Here is a 23,281-nt window from a genome sequence, read left to right on the forward strand (position 1 = left end):
ATTTTCTCCAATGATATTAAGATGGAGTTTGACTATCAAAATATGCTTCTGTGGTGAGCCGAGGAAAGCTTCTCAAAACAGATGGCATATGGTTGCCAAGTGGTGAAATGATGAAGGCAATTCAACTTCAATCCAGCTATAAATACCTGGGAATACTTTAGGCAGATGGAGTCAAACACAATGGCATGAAGGAAAAGACAAAATGAGAGTAACTGCGGCGAGTGAGAAAAATATTGACTTCAAAGCTAAATGCCAGTGACATAATTTCGGTAATAAACTCGCGCGCAATCGCAGTAGTTCGGTATGGCGCTGGAATCCTGAAGTAGACAGAAGAGGGACTAAAGGAGATGGACAGGAAGTCAAGAAAGCTTCTAACGATGGTGCCCATCATCCACATGCTGACACTAATTGCCTATATACGAAGAGAGCAAATGGAGGAAGAGGACTGATAAGTGTGGAAGACTGCGTGCGTATCGAGTTCGAGAGTTTAATGAGATACCTCGTCCAAAGTAAGGAAACCTTCCTAGTAACAGTTAGGAACGAGGGAGTATTGAAAGCAAAGAAAAAAAGGAAAAACAAAGGAAGAATTGCAAAAAGGATATGAAGAAGAATTACGCAAGAAGGGAATATACAATCAATTCAATGCAACCACAACAGAAGTTGCTGGAAAAAATAGGTGGGATTGGCTGATGAAAGGTACACTAAAGAAAGAGACCGAGAGCACTATACTGGCAGCACAAGATCAAACTTTGGCTACGAACTGGAGGGTCAATCTTAGGAATGAGCAAGTGTCTCCATTGTGCCGCATCTGCAATAGAGTAGATGAAACCATTGCCCATATCATGAACGAATACCCTAGACTTGCCCCAAACCACTACAAATTGTGGTGACAAGATCAGGTAGCGGAAGTGCTATACCGGAAACTGTGCGAAAAGTGGGGGCAAGAGAGAGGCAAGACGTGGCATGAGCACAAACCGCAGACAGTGGCAGAGTTGGAGACAAGCAAAATCCTCTGAGATTTCCCAATCCAAACAGATCAGGTGCTAGAGCATAACAGACCGGACCCAGTGGTGGTGGAGAAGGTGCACCACATATGCTGTATAGCTGAAGTTGCTTTCCCTTTTGACCCACGAATAGTCAAGAAGGAAGGCGAAAAGATAAATCCTCTTAAGTACGAAATAGCCCGGTTATGGAAAATGAAGAAGGCGAAGATAATTCTAATTATTGTTGGGTCCTTGGGAACAGTATCAGAAGGCATCAAGAGGAATATAGAGAAAATTGGAATAGAGTGCCCAGTAAGACTGTTACAAGAGGTTTGGTTCTTTGGCACGACCAGAATAATCAGGAAAGTATTAGACAGCTGAACAGAACGAATAGCATGGTACCGTAGACTGCAGGTAGTAAGCCCGCTACGCACGTAAGACTCCAGGAGCTCCAACATGATCTGTGATAAAGAGAAATAATAATGATATTAATAATCCTTTCTACTGTAGGCACAAGGCTTGAATATTTGGGGGAGGGGACTTGTGCACATATGGTTGCGATGCATGTGCCTCGTGTACCCTTATCAGAAGGGTAGTCATGATGGGTATATAAGGCTTCGTATATTTTACCCCAATGTCACTTTGATGACATGCACTGCTCTCTCACTCAGTAATGATAATAAAACTTGACATACCTGCCGATATCCAAGCCCGAATCAATAGTTTTCATTCCATTTGTTTCTGCTGAAGCAGCTGATCGTTGAATATAATTTTTCGTTGTTGCCATCGTTGGTATTTATTTCCGAAAGCTTTCTTGTTATTACTGCAATTCTTTTTTTTATTGGCTATAAAATGAAATAGAGACAAAAAACTGAATCTCATTACTTATTCCTAATATTGCTTCACATTTTAATACAAGTACAGTAATTTCGGGAGGTGGAGTAAGTCGATTACATCGACCCCAATCATCAACTGGTACTTATTTTATCGACCCCGAAAGAATAAAAGGCAAAGTCGACCTTGACGGAATTTCACTGATTCCTGATTTTACTACTGAATATTGACTTCAAAGATGGTCTGATGTGATTTGCTGGCTGCTACTTCTAGCATAAGATCTGAGCCTGTAAATACACTCACACTAAATCCACTTTCCCTGAAGTTATTTGTTAATGTGTCAAAGCTGTTTGAACAACAAGAAAAATTTTCTATGTTCTATAATTTTAGTTTTTTATTCTCGTATAAAATGTACTGTTTCAACATGTTATATACTATTCCAAAAAGCAAGTAAAATGTTACAACATATTGACATAAATTTCACCCAATCTCCGGTTATTTTGAATAATTAAGTAAAAAAATATTAGCCGTCGTTTATAAAGCATTTAACAAGTTAGTTTAACGAAGTTGCATAAATATTTATCGAAAAATATTTTATAGAAACTTTATTACTTATTATTTTATTAGAAAGAATTTTGGTAAGTATTGAGAGTAAGAAAACCCCTCCAAGCCTTCAACAATTTAGAATTTGATTCCGAAATATGTCTTTTAGAACAGTGGTTCCCAAACTTTTAGGCTTGGTTCTAAGGTCACATTCCTCGTGCACCCCTTCACCATTACAGACATAGATCATTTTCTGCAGCAAATTCAAAACAGTATTTCACAAATAAAACTTAATCTAATTAACCTTTTATTTTTTTTTCACATCTATTACCCCGTTTTGGTCACCCCATTATCATCCCATTTTTCTTCACCACCCCCAGATCTTTCCACCGCTCCATGGGGGCAGTACTGCCCACTTTGGGAACCACTGCTTTAGATGTTAAATGTCTTAAAAGTTCTCTCATATACTATGAAAAGGATCTCTTCAAGGATCCCTTGAATTATCCGTTAAAAAAAAGATATTGGGGACTGCGTTGATGCATCTAATATAGCGTCTTTGCAGTTAAATGCTGTTAAATGCCGTGTGCTAGAATATGTTACAGACAATAGGCAATAAGAATTTAGATATTGTCATAGGTTTATTGCTTATTTCAACGATAGAAGATACCAACGGAACCATTTTACACATAAAATTTGTAACATACCAGTGTACCCGTTGGATTGCATCAATCAAAATTTCAGTGGATATATTCCCATTAAATGCTCCTATCTATATGTTGTTACACAATGAATAGGGCTTACCTCTCTTGCGGCTGTTTTTCAAAGTACAGCGTGCAGATACTCCAATGTTAATTTTCTTGAAGTTAGAAGTAGAGGGTAATAGTTCTCTTATATTTTTATTCCGTCTGAAGGCTACAATAGGTGGATGAGGAAATATTTGTTTGAAACGAGAATATTTTCCTGCAACATGCTGGTAACTTTCATGCAACACTTTTGAAATGCCAGCGAAATTTCGGTGCCAGTTAATCACTAAAAGAATTCTGTCACATATTGTATTATGTTTGCTAAAATTATGTGTGAAGGTTTGACTCTTTGCTATTTGCTATTTCCTTTAATCGTGATTCACTGTAACCGCGTTTGACATAATGGTATACAAAAGTATTTGCATGTTTCCAGTAAGCCCTTATGTTAGTACAAATCCATTTTATCTTAAAAAATTGGGATTTGACCGAATTATATGATGTGGATGATCGGAGCGGCGGTGAAGGTAAATGTGGTATGGTGTGGGTTTGCAAAATAACTCTATCACTATTCTACCTCCAGAAAACTTAACTTTTGTGCCCAAAAATTCAACGCTAGTCTTTGAAAAACTAGACGTAAATTTTATGTTAGACTTAAAGCCATAGTTTTTAGTATAACAGCCATAAAAATGCAACAAGTCAATTATACTATCCTGTGATCCTTTCCAGACAAATAAGACGTCATCAATGAACCGTAACCAGAGTATTGGTTCATGACCATGTAGGGATTTGAATGTCTTCAGTAACTTTGTCTTAAATTTCTTCATGAAAACATTAGCAAAATTAACTGCTATTCGGGTACCCGTGGCGCAACCTCTCGACTGGTGGTAAAGTTTTTGTCCTAAATTCACTGTTACTTTGTAACACAAACTTCAATAATCTACAGAGAAAATTTGGTGCAATACTTTTGTTTGACCGTTTTTCGAAGGCATTCACGCAGGATTCTACCTCTTCATCGTGACAAGTATTGGGATATAAGGAAGAAACATCCGCGGTTACCAAAAAACAGTTTTCTACATGGCTTCTGTGCTTAAAAAAGTTGTTAATTTTAGATTCAAAATCAAAAGTATCTCGAATAGGAACTTGATCTTTGTGCGACAGGGAGTAGAAAACCATCCAGCCCCTCCGAAATTTTGGCTGTACAGCATTCATATCCGCTGCAAATTGGGCGCATTGGAGCTAATCTTTCCAGCTTTGTGTATTTTAGGGAGACCATAAAATACAGGTGTTTTTCTTTTTGGCCGTAAAATCCTGGATTCGGCCTTATTAATGAAATTGTTTGTCTCAATTGCCAGAATTATTTTGTCAAGTTCCTCTCTGTAATTGGGGTTTGGATCGACAGGTAATTCTTCACGTGAAGTTTTGTCACTTAAAACTTCTTCACAAACCGAAATACACCCACTTTTATCCATAATTACAATAGCACTTCCCTTATCCGCCATTTTAATAACAATAGAATCGTTATTGGCTAGACGTCGGAGTGTGTAACGATGGAAATTTGTGAGGTTATTCCAGAACTTCTTTCCACTTCTTTTAAAGCTTTCTCTAATGCCTGTCTGACAGGGCAAACTTTAAAACAAGTGAAAAGAAGTCCTGGAACGGTCAAAAGAACTGTATCTCGGAATTTAGTTGGTAAAATGTTGATTAAGATTGATAAAAGTTAAAATAGGTATTTTTGTTTTGGACTAATTACAGACAGGTTGATGTTTTCTGACAAAAAGAAAATGGAGTATTCCTGACGTCCACGTCCTTTCAAAGGGTAATAGTTCAAATTGAAGTTAATTAATCTCACTGGAGAATCGAAACCGAGTCGTTATCGCAAATATGACCTCTACTCCGAGCTAGCCACCTCTACTCATTTGCCCTGACTCACTAGTTTCTCTGCTTCTCATCGTCCTAGTTGTGTCTAACACCCTCACACTCTGCACCAACTACTGCGCGTAATCTTTCCTTCCCAGAACCTCAACTCTGCAAATTCCATCTGCACGTGCTTTTCCTGATTTGATTAATATTCTACTTTTCCAAGTAGAGTATTAACGATATCAATCTCAGTGGTCTTGGAGAGAATATGAAGGCCATAGATTATTGCCTTTTTCTTCAGATTTAACTGATTAAAAATATTTATCCCTTACTCAGCAGTGTTTGTTAAATAGAATATGTTGTTTCTTTCAAGGAGCAGAATGACACTGTAAGAATGGAAATGGCTGAGTGAAAGGTAGGCAGTTCGCATTCTACCATCCATCAGAATTGCTTTGAATACGCTGCTTATATACAGACCATTTCATGTTGCTGCAAATAGACATCACAACATAAGAACAACTCACCGCTATAAGTAGCGGCGACACTGCGAAATCGATTCATTTTTTCTTAGTTTACATTATTGAATTCAGCTATGATACGTGTATCTGTGTGTGTGTGTCTGTGTGTGTCTGTGTGTGTATGTGTGTGTGTGTGTGTGTGTGTGGGTGTGGGTGCATGTAGCCTACAGAGAGTGTCTCACTCAGTAACATCAATAATTCAATTTCTGTGTGTGTACAACCTCTTGAGAGATGAACTTTGCCGCACTAATTTTCCTCAGATACGGTACACAATGTGAAGACGAAATCATCAATGATTGTCCAACAACAAAGTAGATTACAGAACTCACCATATTTTAATATATTTTAAACGAGCTTAAAATGGAAGATAGTGATGCCATAAATCCCGGGTAAAAATGAGCCTATACTCGGTCACCCCACCAGCTAGAAAGAACAGTCAAATATTCAAATTTCATACCATTCTTTTACATAAATCACTAGATAACTATATCCTTGATGCAACATGCCAGAAAAAAAAAGACATGAAAGTCACAGTTGGTTTATAGATTGAACGGTAAAAATTTAATACATATAATTGGTCAAAGAAACACGCAGTTACACATGGACGAAATCTAAAAGCATCTGGCGATTTGGTATAGAGATTTGTTATATAATATGATTTATGCCACAAACTCTTATAACTGAAAATTATATTTATATCGTTTAAGACAGTAAATCACGTAAAAAAAAAAACTATACTAACTTACCTCTAGAAAAATAAGACGGTGTTTTATGTGCCGTAATGAATGAGTTCCAAAATTTGTCACTAATTACATCTGAGGTATTAAGAAGATCGAGGTGAGCAACGTTTTAAGTGAGGTTCTGTTTCTTAAAGATATGGCAGTCCTCTTTCAATGTATCGCCTGTTCTCACCTCAGTGCTCTGATGCTTAATGTAGTTTATAACAAGCTTATGCATTCAGTTTATAAATTCATGACAAAACATTTCATCCTTTATCACTGACGAAAATACCCGCCAATTTAAATAACCTTGTTTTCTTATCTAATAACCCCTGACATTTAATACGAGGACAAAATAAAGACACACATGCATACATAAATAAGCATATATAGTCAAACACAAAACTAACACACATGCACACACACGCGCACGTATACATAAATATATATCTTTAGTCATGGTATTTTGAATCTTCATATCTTGCAATTTATCTAGCACACACACACATATGTATGTATGTATGTATGTATGCATGTATGTATGTGCGTGAGTGTGTGTGTGTGTGTGTGTGTGTGTGTGTGTGTGTGTGTGTGTGTGTGTGTTTCAGTATAATTCTCAATTATAAAATAAAGGAGACAGTTCAATAAAGGCGTCAGTGATATATAAGAGAAAAGTTAAAATAATGGTAGTAACATATAATTCCTTTATTATAGCAAATTTGGCTTACAGCTGTTTCCAGTAGTCATTATAGATAAGTTTACTCAATTGGTCTTTTGATCAATTGAGGTAGATTGAAAAACCTAAGAAAATTAATGATACGTTCGTCAGTCATTGCTCGAAATTACAAACAGAGCACTCGAAGAATGGCTATTGCATGGGGAAAGTGGGGAAAGATTGAGATGCTTAAGTAGAAAAGGTAAAGGCAGGTTACAGTGGGGTGGTGGTACTTCGTCTTTTGTTTTCTGTAAATTTGCTCCTTATTCTTTCTGTTGAAGAGCGTAGCTCGAAACGTTAAAGACTTTCTCTATTCCCGCGCGTTAAACTAATACATCCTTTTGTTGTTTACACCACCTGTCCTCGTCTGTTATTGTTTTTTTCGTAAATTCTCCCATATATATATATATATATATATATATATATATATATATATATAATTATTATTTGTTATTATTACTATTATTATTATTATTGTTCAGTAGTTTTATTTTTATAACGTGCTTTCACTTCACTACCGAGCGCAGCTCTGTGCGCCTTGGGTATGTGCTGTGGTTTGCTGTGATGCTCTTATGGTTACTGTATTGAAAGTGTTTTGCGTAGGATGTGTGCAGTGCCCAGTAGTGCAATTTTCTGTATGTTATATATATTTGTAAGTCCTGGTGTTTTTGTTATGTATTTGTCTGAATATTTTTTTTATTATACCTAAGGCACCTACTATGATAGGAATTGTTTCTGTTTTTAGATTCCACATTCGAGTTACCTCTATTTCCAGGTCTTTGTATTTTGAAAGTTTTTCCATTTCTTTTAGGGAAACGTTGTCATCTGCTGGTATTATTATTATTATTATTATTATTATTATTATTATTATTATTATTATTATTATTATTATTATTATTAATAACTATAAAACAATAATAATAATGTAATTGGCCAGCAAGCATTAAAGTCAATAAAAGGGAAATCCATAAATTTTATAATTAATTAATAATTATAACTGAGAGTTCACGTGGCACCAGCGTTGCTATAAACAAGCAGCGAAAAATACTCTAATAAGCCATCATTTCACTGAAAGGACGTCGACATGTGCTTTCAGTGAAATGGTGGCTTATTAAAATATTTTTCGATTTTTATTTATAACAACGATGGTGCCACGTGTACTCTCATACGCCATAGAAACGGGGAAACCGCGCCCATGAGCCTGGCTAGGCTTTAAAAAGGGCACATAAAAAAATATATCTGTATATGTAAATAAAAATATGCATATATATTTGTGTATGTATGTGGTTATATATGTGCGTATGCATGTACATATCTATCTTCTATCTTTATCTTTTACTTGTTTTAGGTATTAGACCGCACATACAACACACACATGCAAATACACACACGCATAGATACGACGGGCTTCTTTCAGTTTCCGGCGACCAAATCTACTCATAACGCTTTACTTGATCCGAGGCTATAATAGAAGACACTTGCCTGAAGTGCCACGCGGTGGGATGGAACCTGGAACCATTTAGGAAGCAAACTTCTTAACCACATAGCCATCAGAAGAGTATAGAAGGACAGTTAAGACATATGATTAAAGGACGCTGATTTGGTTTTGATGGTGTTAACCCAGTCTAACCACAAACGATTTTCGAGCATTCTAAAAGTTTTGCTAGCTTTTCCAACACTCAGATTTATTTTAGAATCAAGAGATCCATCTCTAGATGAAATAACCAACTACATCCAACATCTTCGACCAAAGTGGTCGAAGATGCTAGGCCCGAGATAGGCCAGGCCTTGAGGCGGAGAGAACATGTCCTTTGTCTTCTTCAGACTGATGGGCATCCAAAAAAAGTGCATGTTCTAGAGAAGCGATCCGTTATAGCCTTCCTGTCTCCGGTGTTAGCAACGAGATTTACCCCCTCTCTCCCCTTCCTCTCTCCTCTCTCTCTTTCTCTCTCTATCTATCTATACATACGTACGTACATACATATATACATACATAGTGAGTTCAAACAAGAAAAACGATTAAAAAAATACAACAAAAAACAACAACGCGAGTACATGATACAGATGTTGTGTTACTGGACGCTCAGGAAAGGAAAGAAAGAGAATTTGACGTTTCGAGCGAAGTTCTTCGTCGGAAATATAGGAAAGTCCAAAGAAGGGAAGACGGAGGAAGAAAAAATCGCCAATACATACATACATACATACATACATACATACATACATACATACATATACATACGTATATATGCATGATGTGAGCCCAATGTCTAGCCTGAATATATACAGTGCAGTGTAAGTGAAAATCGTGGGAGAAGAGGAAGTCGGATCATGGCGTCAACTCTTGTCGCTTGTTCTTTAGAGTAGAAAAGGAAACCAATAAAATAAAACCCCTGATACACCCGCCAATAACAAAAGCACAATAGCAATAGTAAGAACAAAATAAAATGTAAATTATGTATCAAGTGACGTTTTGGTGTTCCCAGTTATCGTCCCTTCAAGATATATTTTATGACTCACTTCACCACTCACCCACAGAAAACATCTCACGTACGCAGTATCATAGCTGAGTGAATATGTGAGCAATCAACTTACTGTCTTCTAGTCTATTTATTCATAACACGTTTTCTTTTCGGTGTCATGTCAAACACACACACACACACACACACACACACACACACACGCACACACACACACACGAACGCACGCACATGCACGCACACACGCATAAACAGGCATATACATGTCTCTATGTGTGCACGCATACATATACATAAATATATAGTGTGATTATATGTGTGCGCGTGCGTGTATATATATATATATATATATATATATATATATCATAGACATGTATATATCTTTTTATCTCTTATCTTTTACTTTTTTCATTCATTTGATTACGGCCATGCTGGGGCACCACCTTGAAGGCTTTTAACCGAACAAGTCGACTCCAGGACTTTTTAAAGCCTATACTTATTCTATCGGTATTTTTCGCTATGTTACGGAGACATATACCAACACCGGTTTGAAACGGTGGTGAACAAACACATACACAAAGACACACACACATAGATGCATACATACGTACATACATACGCACATACATACATACATACATATATATTGTATATATGATAGGCTTCTTTCAGTTTCCATCAACTAAATCCACTAATAAGGCTTTGGTCGCGCGATGCTATATTAGAAGACACTCGTCCAAGAAACCGCGCAGTGAGACTGAAGCCGGAACCTTGTAGTTGGGAAGTAAGCTTCTTACCACAAAGCCACGCCTGTGCATCCCATAAATTTCCAGACTTTTTCAGGAGAGACATTTATTGATTTCAAAGGAGTCCAAAACTCTAATCTCCTTCACAGTAGGACCTCTGACGTTAATGTCCTTGTGGTTGCGCTCCAGCCCCTTCGCGAAGGCCACCCGTGGAAGTCAGAAAAGTTGGCAGGTCAGCTTATTAGATGTTTTGCAATGATATACTATAATCACAATAATCTAGGACTGTTATAACTGCCTTTTCTAAAAAGTTTCAAAACGCCTGGAGTGCACCTCTTATGTATGTCATTATTCAGTTTTATTTCAAGATTTCTTGCCAATAGAGAAAGAGCCTGTTTCTAACCTAGATCCAAGGTTCCTTCATTGGAATTTTAACATCGACAACAAGGTATTTTGTATGTATGTATACGTGCAGATTTACATGTTTTGTTTTATGTATGTCTTCTCATGGATATAGTTGCATATCTAGACATGTTCATATGCATGTATGTATGTATGTATGTATGTATGTAAATATACACGCATATATTATAAGTATGCATTTATGCGTGCGCTTGTGCACTTATATATAGCTATACCTACGGAGAGTTCCATGTTAGCTATAAATATGAAACAAAGGCCATTACATTTTAGCGTATATGACCTTCGTCTAAAATAAGATTTTGATATGTACAGACAGTCTCCTGTTGTCTCAACTCAGCTTTCACTAACTTTCACTCTCTGTTCTTTCAAACAGTATTATACTCATGCTTTTCGCATGGCCAGTATAGAGTTATAAATAAAGAAGTCATGGGCGACGAGCTATGAATATGGCAGCAGGATAGTACAAAGCCTCACACAGCCAAGGTTACTGTTCAGTTCCTCCAACAATCTACCCCTGATTTTATTGCACTTGAAGAATGACCTTCAAATAGTCTGGACTTAAATGTAATGGATTACTGTGTCTGGAGCTTGTTATTAGCAGAGATACCGTCATTGATGGATTGAAAACGTGCTTAATAAAAGCTTGGAATGACATCCCTCAAGTTACACTTCAAAATGCCAAACGAGATTGGATTTCTCGATTAAAACGCTGTGGCGAAGTGCAGGAAGACATTTTGAACACTTGCATGTTAATATGATATCACACTTTGCGATACTTATTGTTTACCTCAAATAGACCTTGTGAAAATATAAATCGGCATTTCACCTATTTTATCATTCTCAGAATCGAAATAAATTCACTGGTGATTGAGGCTTACTGAGAAAAGCGAGTAAGATTGAGGCTCATTGAGAAAGCGAGTAAGAATACGTTGTGATGTTCACACTTCTCAGTGATGATTTTAACAACCGAGTGAAGTTAAATAGAATCAATAAGTAAAAAAAAAAAAAGCGAACAATCGTTTCAGTCTCTTCTCGTCAGCAGTTCTCTAATCTGTGTGCTGCATAGTTGCGTGACTAGGAAGTTCATTAAGCAACTACATAACGTTAAACAACTACAGAACTACAAGTTCAATCCCACAATATAGCACCAAGGACAGTTGTCTTCTATCCGAGTTTCGGAGGAACAGAAACTGGAACGAATTTTGATAACCGGAGGAGCAGTTACTATTTTTGGAGGCTAGAATTATTCTAACGCGCGGTTTATCCCCACCACATGGTTTGGGTATTTTAGCGGAGTCCATTCTGCTGCAAGCATTTAGATCAGGTCTCTTGTTTTGCGGATAATTTTATCCCATTCTTACCACTAGAAAGAGTCATGGCACTGTTTATCTTTTCCCCCATTTACTATTAAAAAGAAAATTTTACAATGCTCTGTAATTAGATTCCTAATTTAGGTACATGGTCAGCATTATTCAGAGAAAGGGGTTAATCGTTACCATCGTCTTGTACTTTACTGTTTACCTTATCGACCCGGAATGGATGAAAGGCAAAGTTAACCGAGGTAGATTTTGAACACAGAGTATAAAGATAAAAAAAAACTCCGCAACACATATGACCGGCGCAAATGGTTTTGCCAATTCATCAGTATGCAGTGTTCTATAACAGTAATAATAATTATTTGTCTAATACAGCCAGCTAAAGTTAGTTATAGGGAAACGGCAAGAAATATGACTTTCTTAAGCTATTATTGATGCAATTGAAATGAATTTGTTAAAACAGCTTCGCTTAACTTTTCTTCCTTTCTGGCGAATGGGACGCCGTGAGTGACCATCCCTCACAACCCTTCCCACTGCACTACGTAGCCGTTTCCGAGAGAGAGAGAGAGAGAGGGGGGGAAGACGAACCCAGTACTTCATTAGTATGCTGAAAGCTGGAACAAATATCACAAATATCACGTTCTTGCCTATCCAAAAATGAAATGAAATTACTCCACCCTCAGAATATAATCATGTATTATAGTTCACCAGGCTGTTTATCTCGATTGCTTCTAGAGTGTTACATACTAACAGTTATTTGGTTCACACAAACACGAAGAGTAAAACGTCAACTCCCTCGCAATTTTCAATTTCTACTCTATGATGTCATAGATTTCAACATATGGTGTTACAAAGTATGTCTCGCACTCCTTCAAAAGAGATAAGAACTTCACAATCTTTTAGTCAGCCACTCGCAATCACATACTTTCAAGTGCGCTCTCTACACATGAGATTTTAATTTAACACCAGTAACATCACAAAGTCATCAGCACCCAGAACAAAATCGCTTAAAAGTATCAGCTGCACGTCGACTGTGTAGTTAATATATATTTTTTATTTAAGATTTTTTTCATGTTTTCCCATTAGCTTTTTTTATTTGTTAATTTGGAACAATAAAGTTTAATTTATATTCGGCGTTTGAAAATTTTAGCAGTCACATTTTCATGAATTGAATATATTTTGTGTCTGTGTTGTTTCTTATATACTGGTTGAATTCATGTTGACTTGTCCACCAAAACTTTTTTTAACCGTTAGTTTCATTGGTCAACATCACGTGTTTGCTTGTCAGTCAAATTTTTTAGCCGTTAAGTCATATCAGCATACACGTGTTAATTTTTGACGTGTGTTTTTGTGTGTTGATCTTGGTATTGTATAGGGATACGAGTATGACTTCGAGAGATAATCTATTTTTGTAGGGAATTGTAAGTATTCCAAAATACGAATTAGTTAGTTTTATAGTCATATTTTTAGATTACATCGGTCATTCGTAGCTTGTTCTCTGGCTTAACATGCTGTTGGAGTGTTATCGACAAAGATATTTCTAGCGTTTTTTTCTAGTATATTACACTGGTCAATACGATTTTTGGTGCCAAGAAACAAAACACGTTTTCTAGCTAATTTGATGCTGCTGATTCCGAAAATGACCTTAGTTTTTCATGGTTAGCTACAACTTTTGCTGTACTGAAATTGCTCATTTTTGGAAAAAGAATCAATTTACAATCTTGGCTGATCGCAAAATTTAGTTTAAAAAAGGTAGTAGAAACCCATGAATTTTCAGGTAGGCCGAGCAATTTATGTCAGCCACCTGAAATAAACTATTTTTATAAGAAAAAACTGTTTTTGAGTCAAAACTTTTAAAATAGAAGTACCGATTTTTTCCAATTTATTGCCAAAATACAAATTAACTGATAAACTTTATTAGTAATGCACTTTAGTAAACCTGATAATTAAGGTAACTTAAAAAAAAAACGAAACCCTAAAATCTTCTGTTTGATATTCATAAGTTTATCCCCTCTCTTTTATCCCTTCAATACAGAAAGAAACCAAGCAGATTAAGAGCTTTTGCTTTCACAGTTGGAAAAAAAAAACTCCAACTAAAGACATCCTAATTGAACACACCTATTCCATTGTACATGATAAACATCATGAAAATGGTTTCACCATAACATCTGCCCTCCACGCAGGATTACGAAGATACAAAGTAGAATCAGCGTAACGAGTCTTTCCGTCTTTTGCTATTAACAGTTTTACGAGTCTTTCCGTAGGACATTAGGAACGATCAAATTACCTAAATATGAACACGCAAAGTATAATGTAAATGCTCAACCAACTCATGTTCTTTTTTAATCATAGAGATAGATATCAAATAACATGGCTTCAACGAGTGGATGCAAAAATGATTCCAACTTATTTTGCTATACATGCGGGGAGTTCATACCGAAAGCCAACAAGAAACCGATATCTGACTTTTACAAGAAAGCCTATCGTGCTTACTTTCACGTCGAGCTTGGTGATCAGGACATATCATGGGCCCCTCACATTGTTTGCAAGATATGTTTGGAACACATGAAACAGTGGAGTTCAGGTACCCGAAAATCGCTGAGATTCGCTATTCCTATGATCTGGCGTGAGCCAAAGAACCACTCTGACGAATGCTACTTCTGTTCAGTCAGTGTTGCGGGACTGAACCAAAAGAAACGCAGATCTATCGACTATCCTAGTCTTCATTACGCTTCATTCCTAGTCTTCATTCCGAAAACGATCCTATGTTTCCGAAACCTTGCCAGAGCCGTTTAACCAAAATGAATTAAATGATTTGGTTCGAGACTTAAATCTAAGCAAAGAATCAGCAGAACTTTTGGTCTCCAGGCCCAACGAAAAACACCTGTTAGCAAAAGGTACAAAGGTAACATTCTATCGAAATAGGGATGCCGAATTTGTACCATTCTTTAATGAGAACACGGATCTTGTTCATTGCAATGACGGTGTGAGCGTTCTTCTTCGACTAGGCATCCACAAATACGATCCTGATGAATGGAGATTGTTCATTGATAGTTCAAAACCTAGTTTGAAATGCGTTTTGCTCCATAATACCAACATGTATGCGCCAATACCTATAGGTCATTCAACAACACTGAAAGAAAAACACGATGCCATCAAACAGGTTATAGAAGAGATTGACTACACCAAACATAAATGGATGTTATGTGCCGATTTGAAAATTGTAAATTTCCTGCTTGGTCAACAAAGTGACTACACGAAATTCCCATGTTTTTTGTGGATGTGGGAGAGTAGAGAAAAAGAGGAGCACTGGAAAAGGAAAGATTGGCCACCCCGAGAGTTGAAGGTCAGTGAAAAGAACGTTATTAGTGCAGCGCTATTTCCGAAAAAGAAAAAATACAAAATTACAGAACAAGGTATACCTGAGGTAAAAGAACAGCTAAAGCAAGATATCCTCGCCAATGCACAAAGAATCCACTGGTATGAGAAACGCCAACGTTTCTTTGAACAAAACTCCAATCCGAAAAGATTCTAGCAAGAACTTAGCAAAAATAAAATAGAGATCAATGCAGCACCAAAAGCAGAAGGAGTGGAAGAATTTTGGAAAGAAATATGGTCAGCGAAGGAACAACCTCAGAAAAGATCTATCAAAACAACAAGCACAGCATCTGAACAACGCTGGACTCCTATAACATCTGAAAAGGTCACCCAGACACTGAAAAAACTGGAAGGCACCCGAGCACGACAAGAAGGCAACTGGAAGATACTCGGACACGACAAGATCTCCAACTTCTGGTTAAAACATCTAACAGGAATACATAAAAAGTTGGCTGAGAAATTTAATGAAATATTAGCAGAGCCAGAAACAATGCCTGAATGGCTCGCGGAAGGGAAAACTATCCTAAGTCCCAAATTCACTGAAATGGTAGACCCACAAGATTGCAGATCGATAACTTGTCTCCTTACAATTTACAAAGCCTTTACTGCAATAACATCGCAGAGGATGGGCAAACATCTGGATGAAAACAACCTGTTTCCAGAAGTGAAGGGATGCTGCAAGGGTTCATACGGATCAGCTACTTCTCAATAAAGCCATAACTGAAGACAGTCGCAGAAAGAAGAAGGGTCTAAGTATGGCCTGGATCGATTACCGAAAGGCTTTTAATAGTATTCTCCACACATGGATCCAAAAAACACTAGCTGTGAACAAGGTAGCACCATTAATCATAAAATATATATAAAACATTCCATGATTAAATATCAGACATCCTACATAAAACACTTACAATACAGTAAATATAAGAGTACCACAACAAACTACAGCACATACTCAAGGCACACAAAACTGCGCTCGGTAGTGCAGTGAAAACACGTGATAAAAATTAGACTATTCAATAATAATAATAATAATAATAATAATAATAATAATAATAATAATAATAATAATAATAATAATAATAATAATTTTGCACCCAATTTCAGCTGCCTCAAGAAAAGAGTTTTGTCACGGTATGGAAAATAATACGGAACTTTAGTGTAGAGACATACCACCAGATAGCAATATGACTGACATAATTTTCAGTGGCGAAAATGATAATAGCATACTAATTATGAACTTAGAAGTATCAAATGACTATAATGTTGTGTGGAAGTTAGATGAAAGCTAATGAATTATATCGGCCTAACTTTTGAAACAAAAAACATTTTTGCTGTTTAAGGGGTGTGTCTAACATTCTATTTGTAGTTGACTCAACTGCAATAATAGTCAACCATTTTTGCAAAAGATATTACCAGATTACCTAGCAAGATCTATATTATAAGGATCTGTCCTGTAAGAACATAACGCTACAAGGATTTGTAAATAATGTTAGGGAATTTTATTATAGTATTTCTTAATCTTGGACACTTTTGTTAACCTTGAACGCTTTTTGCATGTTTTTCAAGACGTGTCTAAATCTTGTTTTAATAAAGGAAGCACTTCATGTATTTCGATCTATAAGGATAGAGATAGACATGTTGCAGAAGATACTAGATTCTGCAAACGATGATAAAACATTTTCACAAACCACTTTTATGACTGTTTTTAAAGATGTGCGTAATTATCTTTGATATAAAAGAAAAAAATTATGTAATAATCAAAAAATGAATAAATAATGATTTCTGATTCAAGCACAAAGTCAACAATTTGTTGGGAATGTGTTAGTCGATAAGATCGAGCAACCCGAAAGGATGAAAAGCAAAGCCGACCTCAGCAAAATTTAAACTCACAACGTGGATCTATGACTAAATACAGCTGAACATTTGGCCGACGTTCTAACGATTCTGACAATCTATCGCCATAGACTATGAACAAGACAACTACAAAAGCCATTATAATAATGGTTTCAAATTTTGATACAAGGCCAGCATTTTCGGTACAAGGCCAGCTAGTCCATTACATAAGCCTCAGTGCTCAGCTGGTACTTATTTTATTGACTCTGAAAGGATGAAAGGCAAAGTCAACCTCGGCAGAATTTGAACTCGGAACATTAAGACAGACGAAATGCCGCCAAGCATTTTATCCGGCGTGCTAACGATTCTGCTAGCACGCCGCCCTAAAAGCAATTATAATAATGATTTCTAATTTAGGTACATTGGCATTAGTTTTGAGGAGAAGGGGTTAGTTGATACCATCGAACTCAGTTCTTGACTGTTACTTAATTTTATCGACCCTGGAGGATTGAAAGGTAAAGTTGATCTCAGCGGGAATCGAACTCAGAATGCAAAGAGCCGTAACAAAACCAAAAGGCTTTCTCCCGACACTCTCGTAGGATTCTACCAATACACCACCCAAATAATGAGCCGCCGAAAACAATATGCACTCGCTCGACCTACAAGAAATAGCATCTAAATCTTCTCTCATTTACACCTGCTATCTTAAAACTGTAAGGATAAGAGTATAATGTAAACATGGTTATATTATACTTGAAAACAGTAGTTGGTCACGGCTGAAGCGCCTCTAATCTTACGTTTTCTCCATCTAGGCTGGTCTTGGGCTAAACAACTACTGATTGTCAGATCAAAGCGAATCATCCTATGTTAAACAAAGACAAGAATGAAGATGTTCTTAGTATGATAGAAATCTTCATAGCCTCTAACCAAAACATTGCATGAAAAGAAATAAAGAACATTATCAAAATATTTTGAAGTAGAAATAAGTAAGGTGTAGGGTAAGAGAGAAAAAAAGGAATCAAAAGTAATTGATGCACGGACTTTGATAAAGAAACAAAAACAACGAAACATAAAGCATTAAAATCATACAAGACTTTAAAATTTACACACAGCCCCAGAATTGTTTCTGTAAAGAAAAATTCCCATATTGTACGAAACTTTTTAGCGTCAATAACATAATTTACACAAAGTACTATCTGCACAGTTCATACAACACAGTCGCCAGTCAATATATATTTTTCTTTCTTTCTATTATAGACACACGACCTGAAATTTGGTGGTAGGGGGCTAATGGATTTCATCGACTTGTGCTCAACTGGTACTTATTTTATCGATCTTGAAAGAAGAAAAGGTAAAGTCGACCACTGCAGAACTTGAACTCAGAACGTTAACCCAGAAGAAATGCCGCTAAGAACTTTGTCCGGTGTGCTAACCATTTTGCTAGCTCGTCGCCTTTATAACCAGCTAATATTACTTTCAAATTATGGCACAAGGCTAGCAGTTTCAGTGGGGGGTAAGTCGATTACATCGATCTCAGTACCCAACATGTACTTGTTTTATCGATCTCGAAAATATGAAAGACAAAGTCGACATCAGCAGAATTTGAGCTCAGAATGTAAATCCGGAAGAAATGCCACTAAGTGTTTTGTCCAGCATGTTAATCATTTTGTCAGCTCATCGCCTTTATCGCCAGTCAATATTAAAAATAATACTTAGGCGGTAGAGCTGATAGAGTTGTCAGCACATCGAACGAAATGCTTAGCGGCATTTCATCCGTCTTTACATCGTGAGTTCAAATTCCATCGAGGTCGACTTTATCTTTCATCCTTTAGGGGACGATAAAATCACTGGTACTGATGCAATCGACTTACCTCATTCCCCCACAATACTGGCCTTATGCCAAAATTTGAAATCAATATTAAAAATAGTACGTTATACACCCGTGTCTATATATATGATTGACTCCTGAAACCATCCTGCGAAAAAAAAAAAATATGAGACATTGTCATTATGTTAGGAATCATTAGTTTAACACAATCTACGCAATACATAGTCCACGCAATCACCATCCAATCCAATTAAATAACTCATACAACTCGTGCTCTACTCAATCGAAACTAAATACTATTGAATACGTGATGATGAAGGTGAAGAAGATGACACGATAATTATAACCACCAACACCGCCACCACCACCACCACCACCACCACCGATCACCACTAAAACTACCACTAAAGTAATACACTATCTTCAGTCATCCTGTATCGCCTAACCAAACATCAAACTCATTCAAGCAAATAACACACACACACACACACACACACACACACACACACACACACACACACACACACACATTAATAATCCGTTAATATTACACTGCTGAAGTTCCAGCTTTCAGAAATTGGTTAACTGATCAGCAAACAGAGGACAAACATTTCTCTGTGCTATTGTTTTAAATGTAATTGAGCCATCAGCGATAATTCATTATCTTCTTCAATACCCCACTCAACAAAAAGAAAAAAAAAAGACAAAATAAAATGTTTATCTTGCTGTTGTGCTGTTGTTGATAATAGGAACTAGTTGCTGAAAACTCGTTAGCTCACTCACTAATCCGGTTTTCGTGAAGCCAGGTAAATCTCTAGAGGAAATTGCAAGACTTCGAACACAACTTGATGCAACTATGAACGATAACAGTTGCAGTAACAGCATCTGCATACATAATAATATCCATATCTTAAGAGAGGATCGATAAGTGATTCTATAAGAATAATTGGTGTTGTTGTTGTTGGCACTCCGTCGCTTACGATGTCGAGGGTTCCAGTTGATCCGATCAACAGAACAGCCTGCTCGTGAAATTAACGTGCAAGTGGCTGAGCACTCCACAGACACGTGTACCCTTAACGTAGTTCTCGGGGATATTCAGCGTGACACAGTGTGACAAGGCTGGCCCTTTGAAATACAGGTACAACAGAAACAGGAAGAAAGAGTGAGAGAAAGTTGTGGTGGAAGAGTACAGCAGGGTTCGCCACCATCACCTGCCGGAGCCTCGTGGAGCTTTAGGTGTTTTCGCTCAATAAACACTCACAACGCCCGGTCTGGGAATCGAAACCGCGGTCGTATGACCGCGAGTCCGCTGCCCTAACCACTGGGCCATTGCGCCTCCACATAAGTATAATTAAATGCGCGTTAAACCTCCATATTTTTTTTATCACGTCCCAGGAAAGCTGAGCAGTGCCATCACCCTTTACACTGTCACTGAGACTTGTTAGAGGGAGAAAGGTATCCTTAAATGTGAAACTATGCCCAAATACTTGCAAGAGAGTGGACTCCGTTTAAGGCACCTAAAGACCAGGTGATGGTGTTAATCCAAGCGACTGATTATGTGTACTAGTCAAGTAAACTCCGGTAGGCTTTAATCTCAGAGCGCAAAGAACCGAAAGAAATATATTATGATTCCAATCTACTTTACTTCCTTAAACCAAGATCCTATAACTCCAATCAGTGCCGGGATATGTTTTGCGGATACTTGGGGATGTAACCAGTGCTGGTACAATGAAAAACGCACCTAATTCACTCTGTGAAGTAGTTGGCGTTAGGAAGGGCAACCATCTGTAGAAACCAAGCAGAGATTCACACACACACACACACACACACACACACACACACACACACACGCGCGTATATGCATGTGGGTGGTTGCTTGTGTTGATAGTTAAAAATATTCAATAGTTTTGGCTGCTCCGTATTAATTACATATATATAAAAAAATATTTCTTCTACAATAGGCACAAGACCTCAAATTTTGGGCGAAGTTGACTAGTCGACTACATCAACCCCGTGCTTCACTGGTACTTATTTTATTGACACCGAAAAAAGATGAACGTTAAATCGACCTCAGCGGAGTTTCAACTCAGTACGTGAAGACGGACAAAATACCGCTAAGCATTTTGTCCGGCATACTAACAATTCTGTCAGCTCACCGCCTTAATGTAACAGAATAAAAAAAAAATTCAATGATTTACTTTAGGTGTATACGTCTTGTTTCACATTTAAATACTCGTGTTTTTAAATCTAGTGACAGATAAAACTATAGAACTATAGAAGAAAATGCTTTCCGGTTATCTCCGACCATCACTTGAGGTCGATAGATTGATAGTAAAAGTAGTGACGAAATGCTAATAACACGGCAAAATTGCTTTTAGATAGTTAATTCACTTACTGTCTGTCCATACAGATTATGCGAAAAAGTTCAAAGGGATCAGATATCTGCAGCGACTCATATTGGAACGATATTTCCCCCGAATCATGAACTATATAGGAAACGTAGTATGTTCCATATCGGCTTAAAATCATGTTTACAGTTGACATTAAAGAACGTGATTTGTGCCGCGAACGCTCTGAGTTTTTGAACTAAATGTAAAGAAAGAATGTGTTTAACGAAAGAGGAGCGCTCCAGTTGTTGCTGCGATTGCCAAGTGTATGTGTCACGAATAATAACCTCGATATATTATTCTCAAAGACTTATAAACTGATTGTTAATTGTATCAAAGAATATACCGATAAACATGTTTCCTGTGATACGCTAATTAAGAATATTGTTATATAATGCCCGGATAACATCTTGAAATATTTTAATTGCTGATTCTAAATTCTACAGAAAATCTGTAGATAAACTTTAAAATTTGTAATATTTGTACAACGAAAATTTCAAATGTATGACAGTTTTATTTTCACTATTGTTCATCATCGTCATCATCATCATCATCATACCCTCCTCCTCCTCCTCCTCCTCCTCCTCCTCCTCCTCCTCCTCCTCCTCCTCCTCCTCCTCCTCCTCCTCATCATCATCATCATCATCATCATCATCATCATCATCATCATCATCATCATCTTAAAGAGTAGGATTAATGAAAGAGAAAACTGACAGATATGAACAAATGGAGAATGTGTGTGCAACGTTGCACCAACATCACCCCCTAGCAACAGGTACACCACTACTTTTAGCATAATCACCTCTATCTCTCTTACACCATCACCACCATTATTCCAGCACATCACCATTCCAAGTACAAGCACAACCTAATTCGCACTCACAAGAGAGAGAACACACTCCTCGAAACATACATCAATACATGAAAAAATAAAGAGATTATTAACTAAACGGCCACAATCACAAGCATTAAAGGACAAATGGATCGCATACACCAAAATACAAGAATAACACCTTGTAAATACATTACACTGAATAACAGCATCATCCAAATATGACAACACATACATTTTAAGAAATAAACGACCCAAAAGAGTAAAAGACTTCATGAGCATTATGAACAAAAGACTGTATAAAGAACTGGTTGTGGAAACATTCACAACTTGCCAAAGAGACGGAAAATCTCTTTACGAGAATAAGGTAAGTGGCCTTTCTCACTTTTCTCCTTTCATCTAAAGCAGGGCGAAATAAATATGCATAGTTTACGGCTCACCATGGAAACAAGGCCCCCTGCTCAGTGATCTCAGGGCACTAGATATAAGTGTGGTTGCCATTAGCGGGACCAAAATTTCTGAGTCGCGAACCTTCACGCCCATTTTAGGTGGCTTTCTGTAATTCGACAGTAATTGGGAGGAGTAGCCATGTTTTTTTTTCGGAAGGGTCTGGATCTCACGATACGGACTACCTTCAAGGATCCAGAAGGTAAGTTGGTGAACCTGGACGTTGCTTTTTTTTTGCGAGATTAACTCTGATCAAGTTGGTGTATTATCAAAGGTATCTCATCCATAACCATCACGTATATTTTTCAGACATAGCACACATCTAGCTATGATTTGATAGCTATTTTTAGCTGATATTTGTAATATTTCACTTCGTAATGTGTGGCTTTCTACATTTGCTACACTGTTTCTATACTGTAGAAAACTCTAGAAAAAAGTATTTTATGTGAAAAATGATCCTATAATTTTATATTTATAGAATTCAGTTATATCTTCACAATGCAAGAAAGGGAGCAGAAATTGTTATTATTTATGTATTAATTACTTAAAAAATAATATGCTCATATTCAAGATACAAGACTTGAACATTGCTGTTTCTTTTCTGAAAAAAAAAGCTATTGTATTTCTCTTCTGGTTTTCTCAGCAATAACCTTCTTTTTTAACCATCAGCTAGTCTATATAGATAGAGTAATAAGCTCATGT

The 23,281-nt window shown here is 37.0% G+C and overlaps 1 protein-coding gene across 3 annotated transcripts in view; it reads right to left on the reverse strand.

Moving 5' to 3' along the window:
- LOC106872811 (ATP-binding cassette sub-family C member 5) overlaps window positions 1–21,448 on the reverse strand; it is a 101,411-nt gene extending 79,963 nt beyond the window's left edge. The window contains exons 1-3 of one of the 3 annotated variants that reach the window (XM_089355897.1): window positions 21,309–21,448; window positions 17,883–17,947; window positions 1,679–1,828 (exon numbers count right to left, since the gene is read on the reverse strand). In XM_089355897.1, the coding sequence (XP_089212023.1) occupies window positions 1,679–1,770 (92 nt within the window). In that variant the 5' untranslated portion in view covers window positions 1,771–1,828; window positions 17,883–17,947; window positions 21,309–21,448. Of the gene's footprint in view, window positions 1–1,678; window positions 1,829–6,224; window positions 6,597–17,882; window positions 17,948–21,308 lie in introns of those variants that run through there. The other 2 variants (XM_089355896.1, XM_089355895.1) reach the window with 2 other exon arrangements.
- Window positions 21,449–23,281: the final 1,833 nt, after the last annotated feature.

Source organism: Octopus bimaculoides, chromosome 7 (genome assembly GCF_046866305.1).
Source record: "Octopus bimaculoides isolate indiv1 chromosome 7, ASM4686630v1, whole genome shotgun sequence".
Lineage (NCBI taxonomy): Eukaryota > Metazoa > Mollusca > Cephalopoda > Octopoda > Octopodidae > Octopus > Octopus bimaculoides.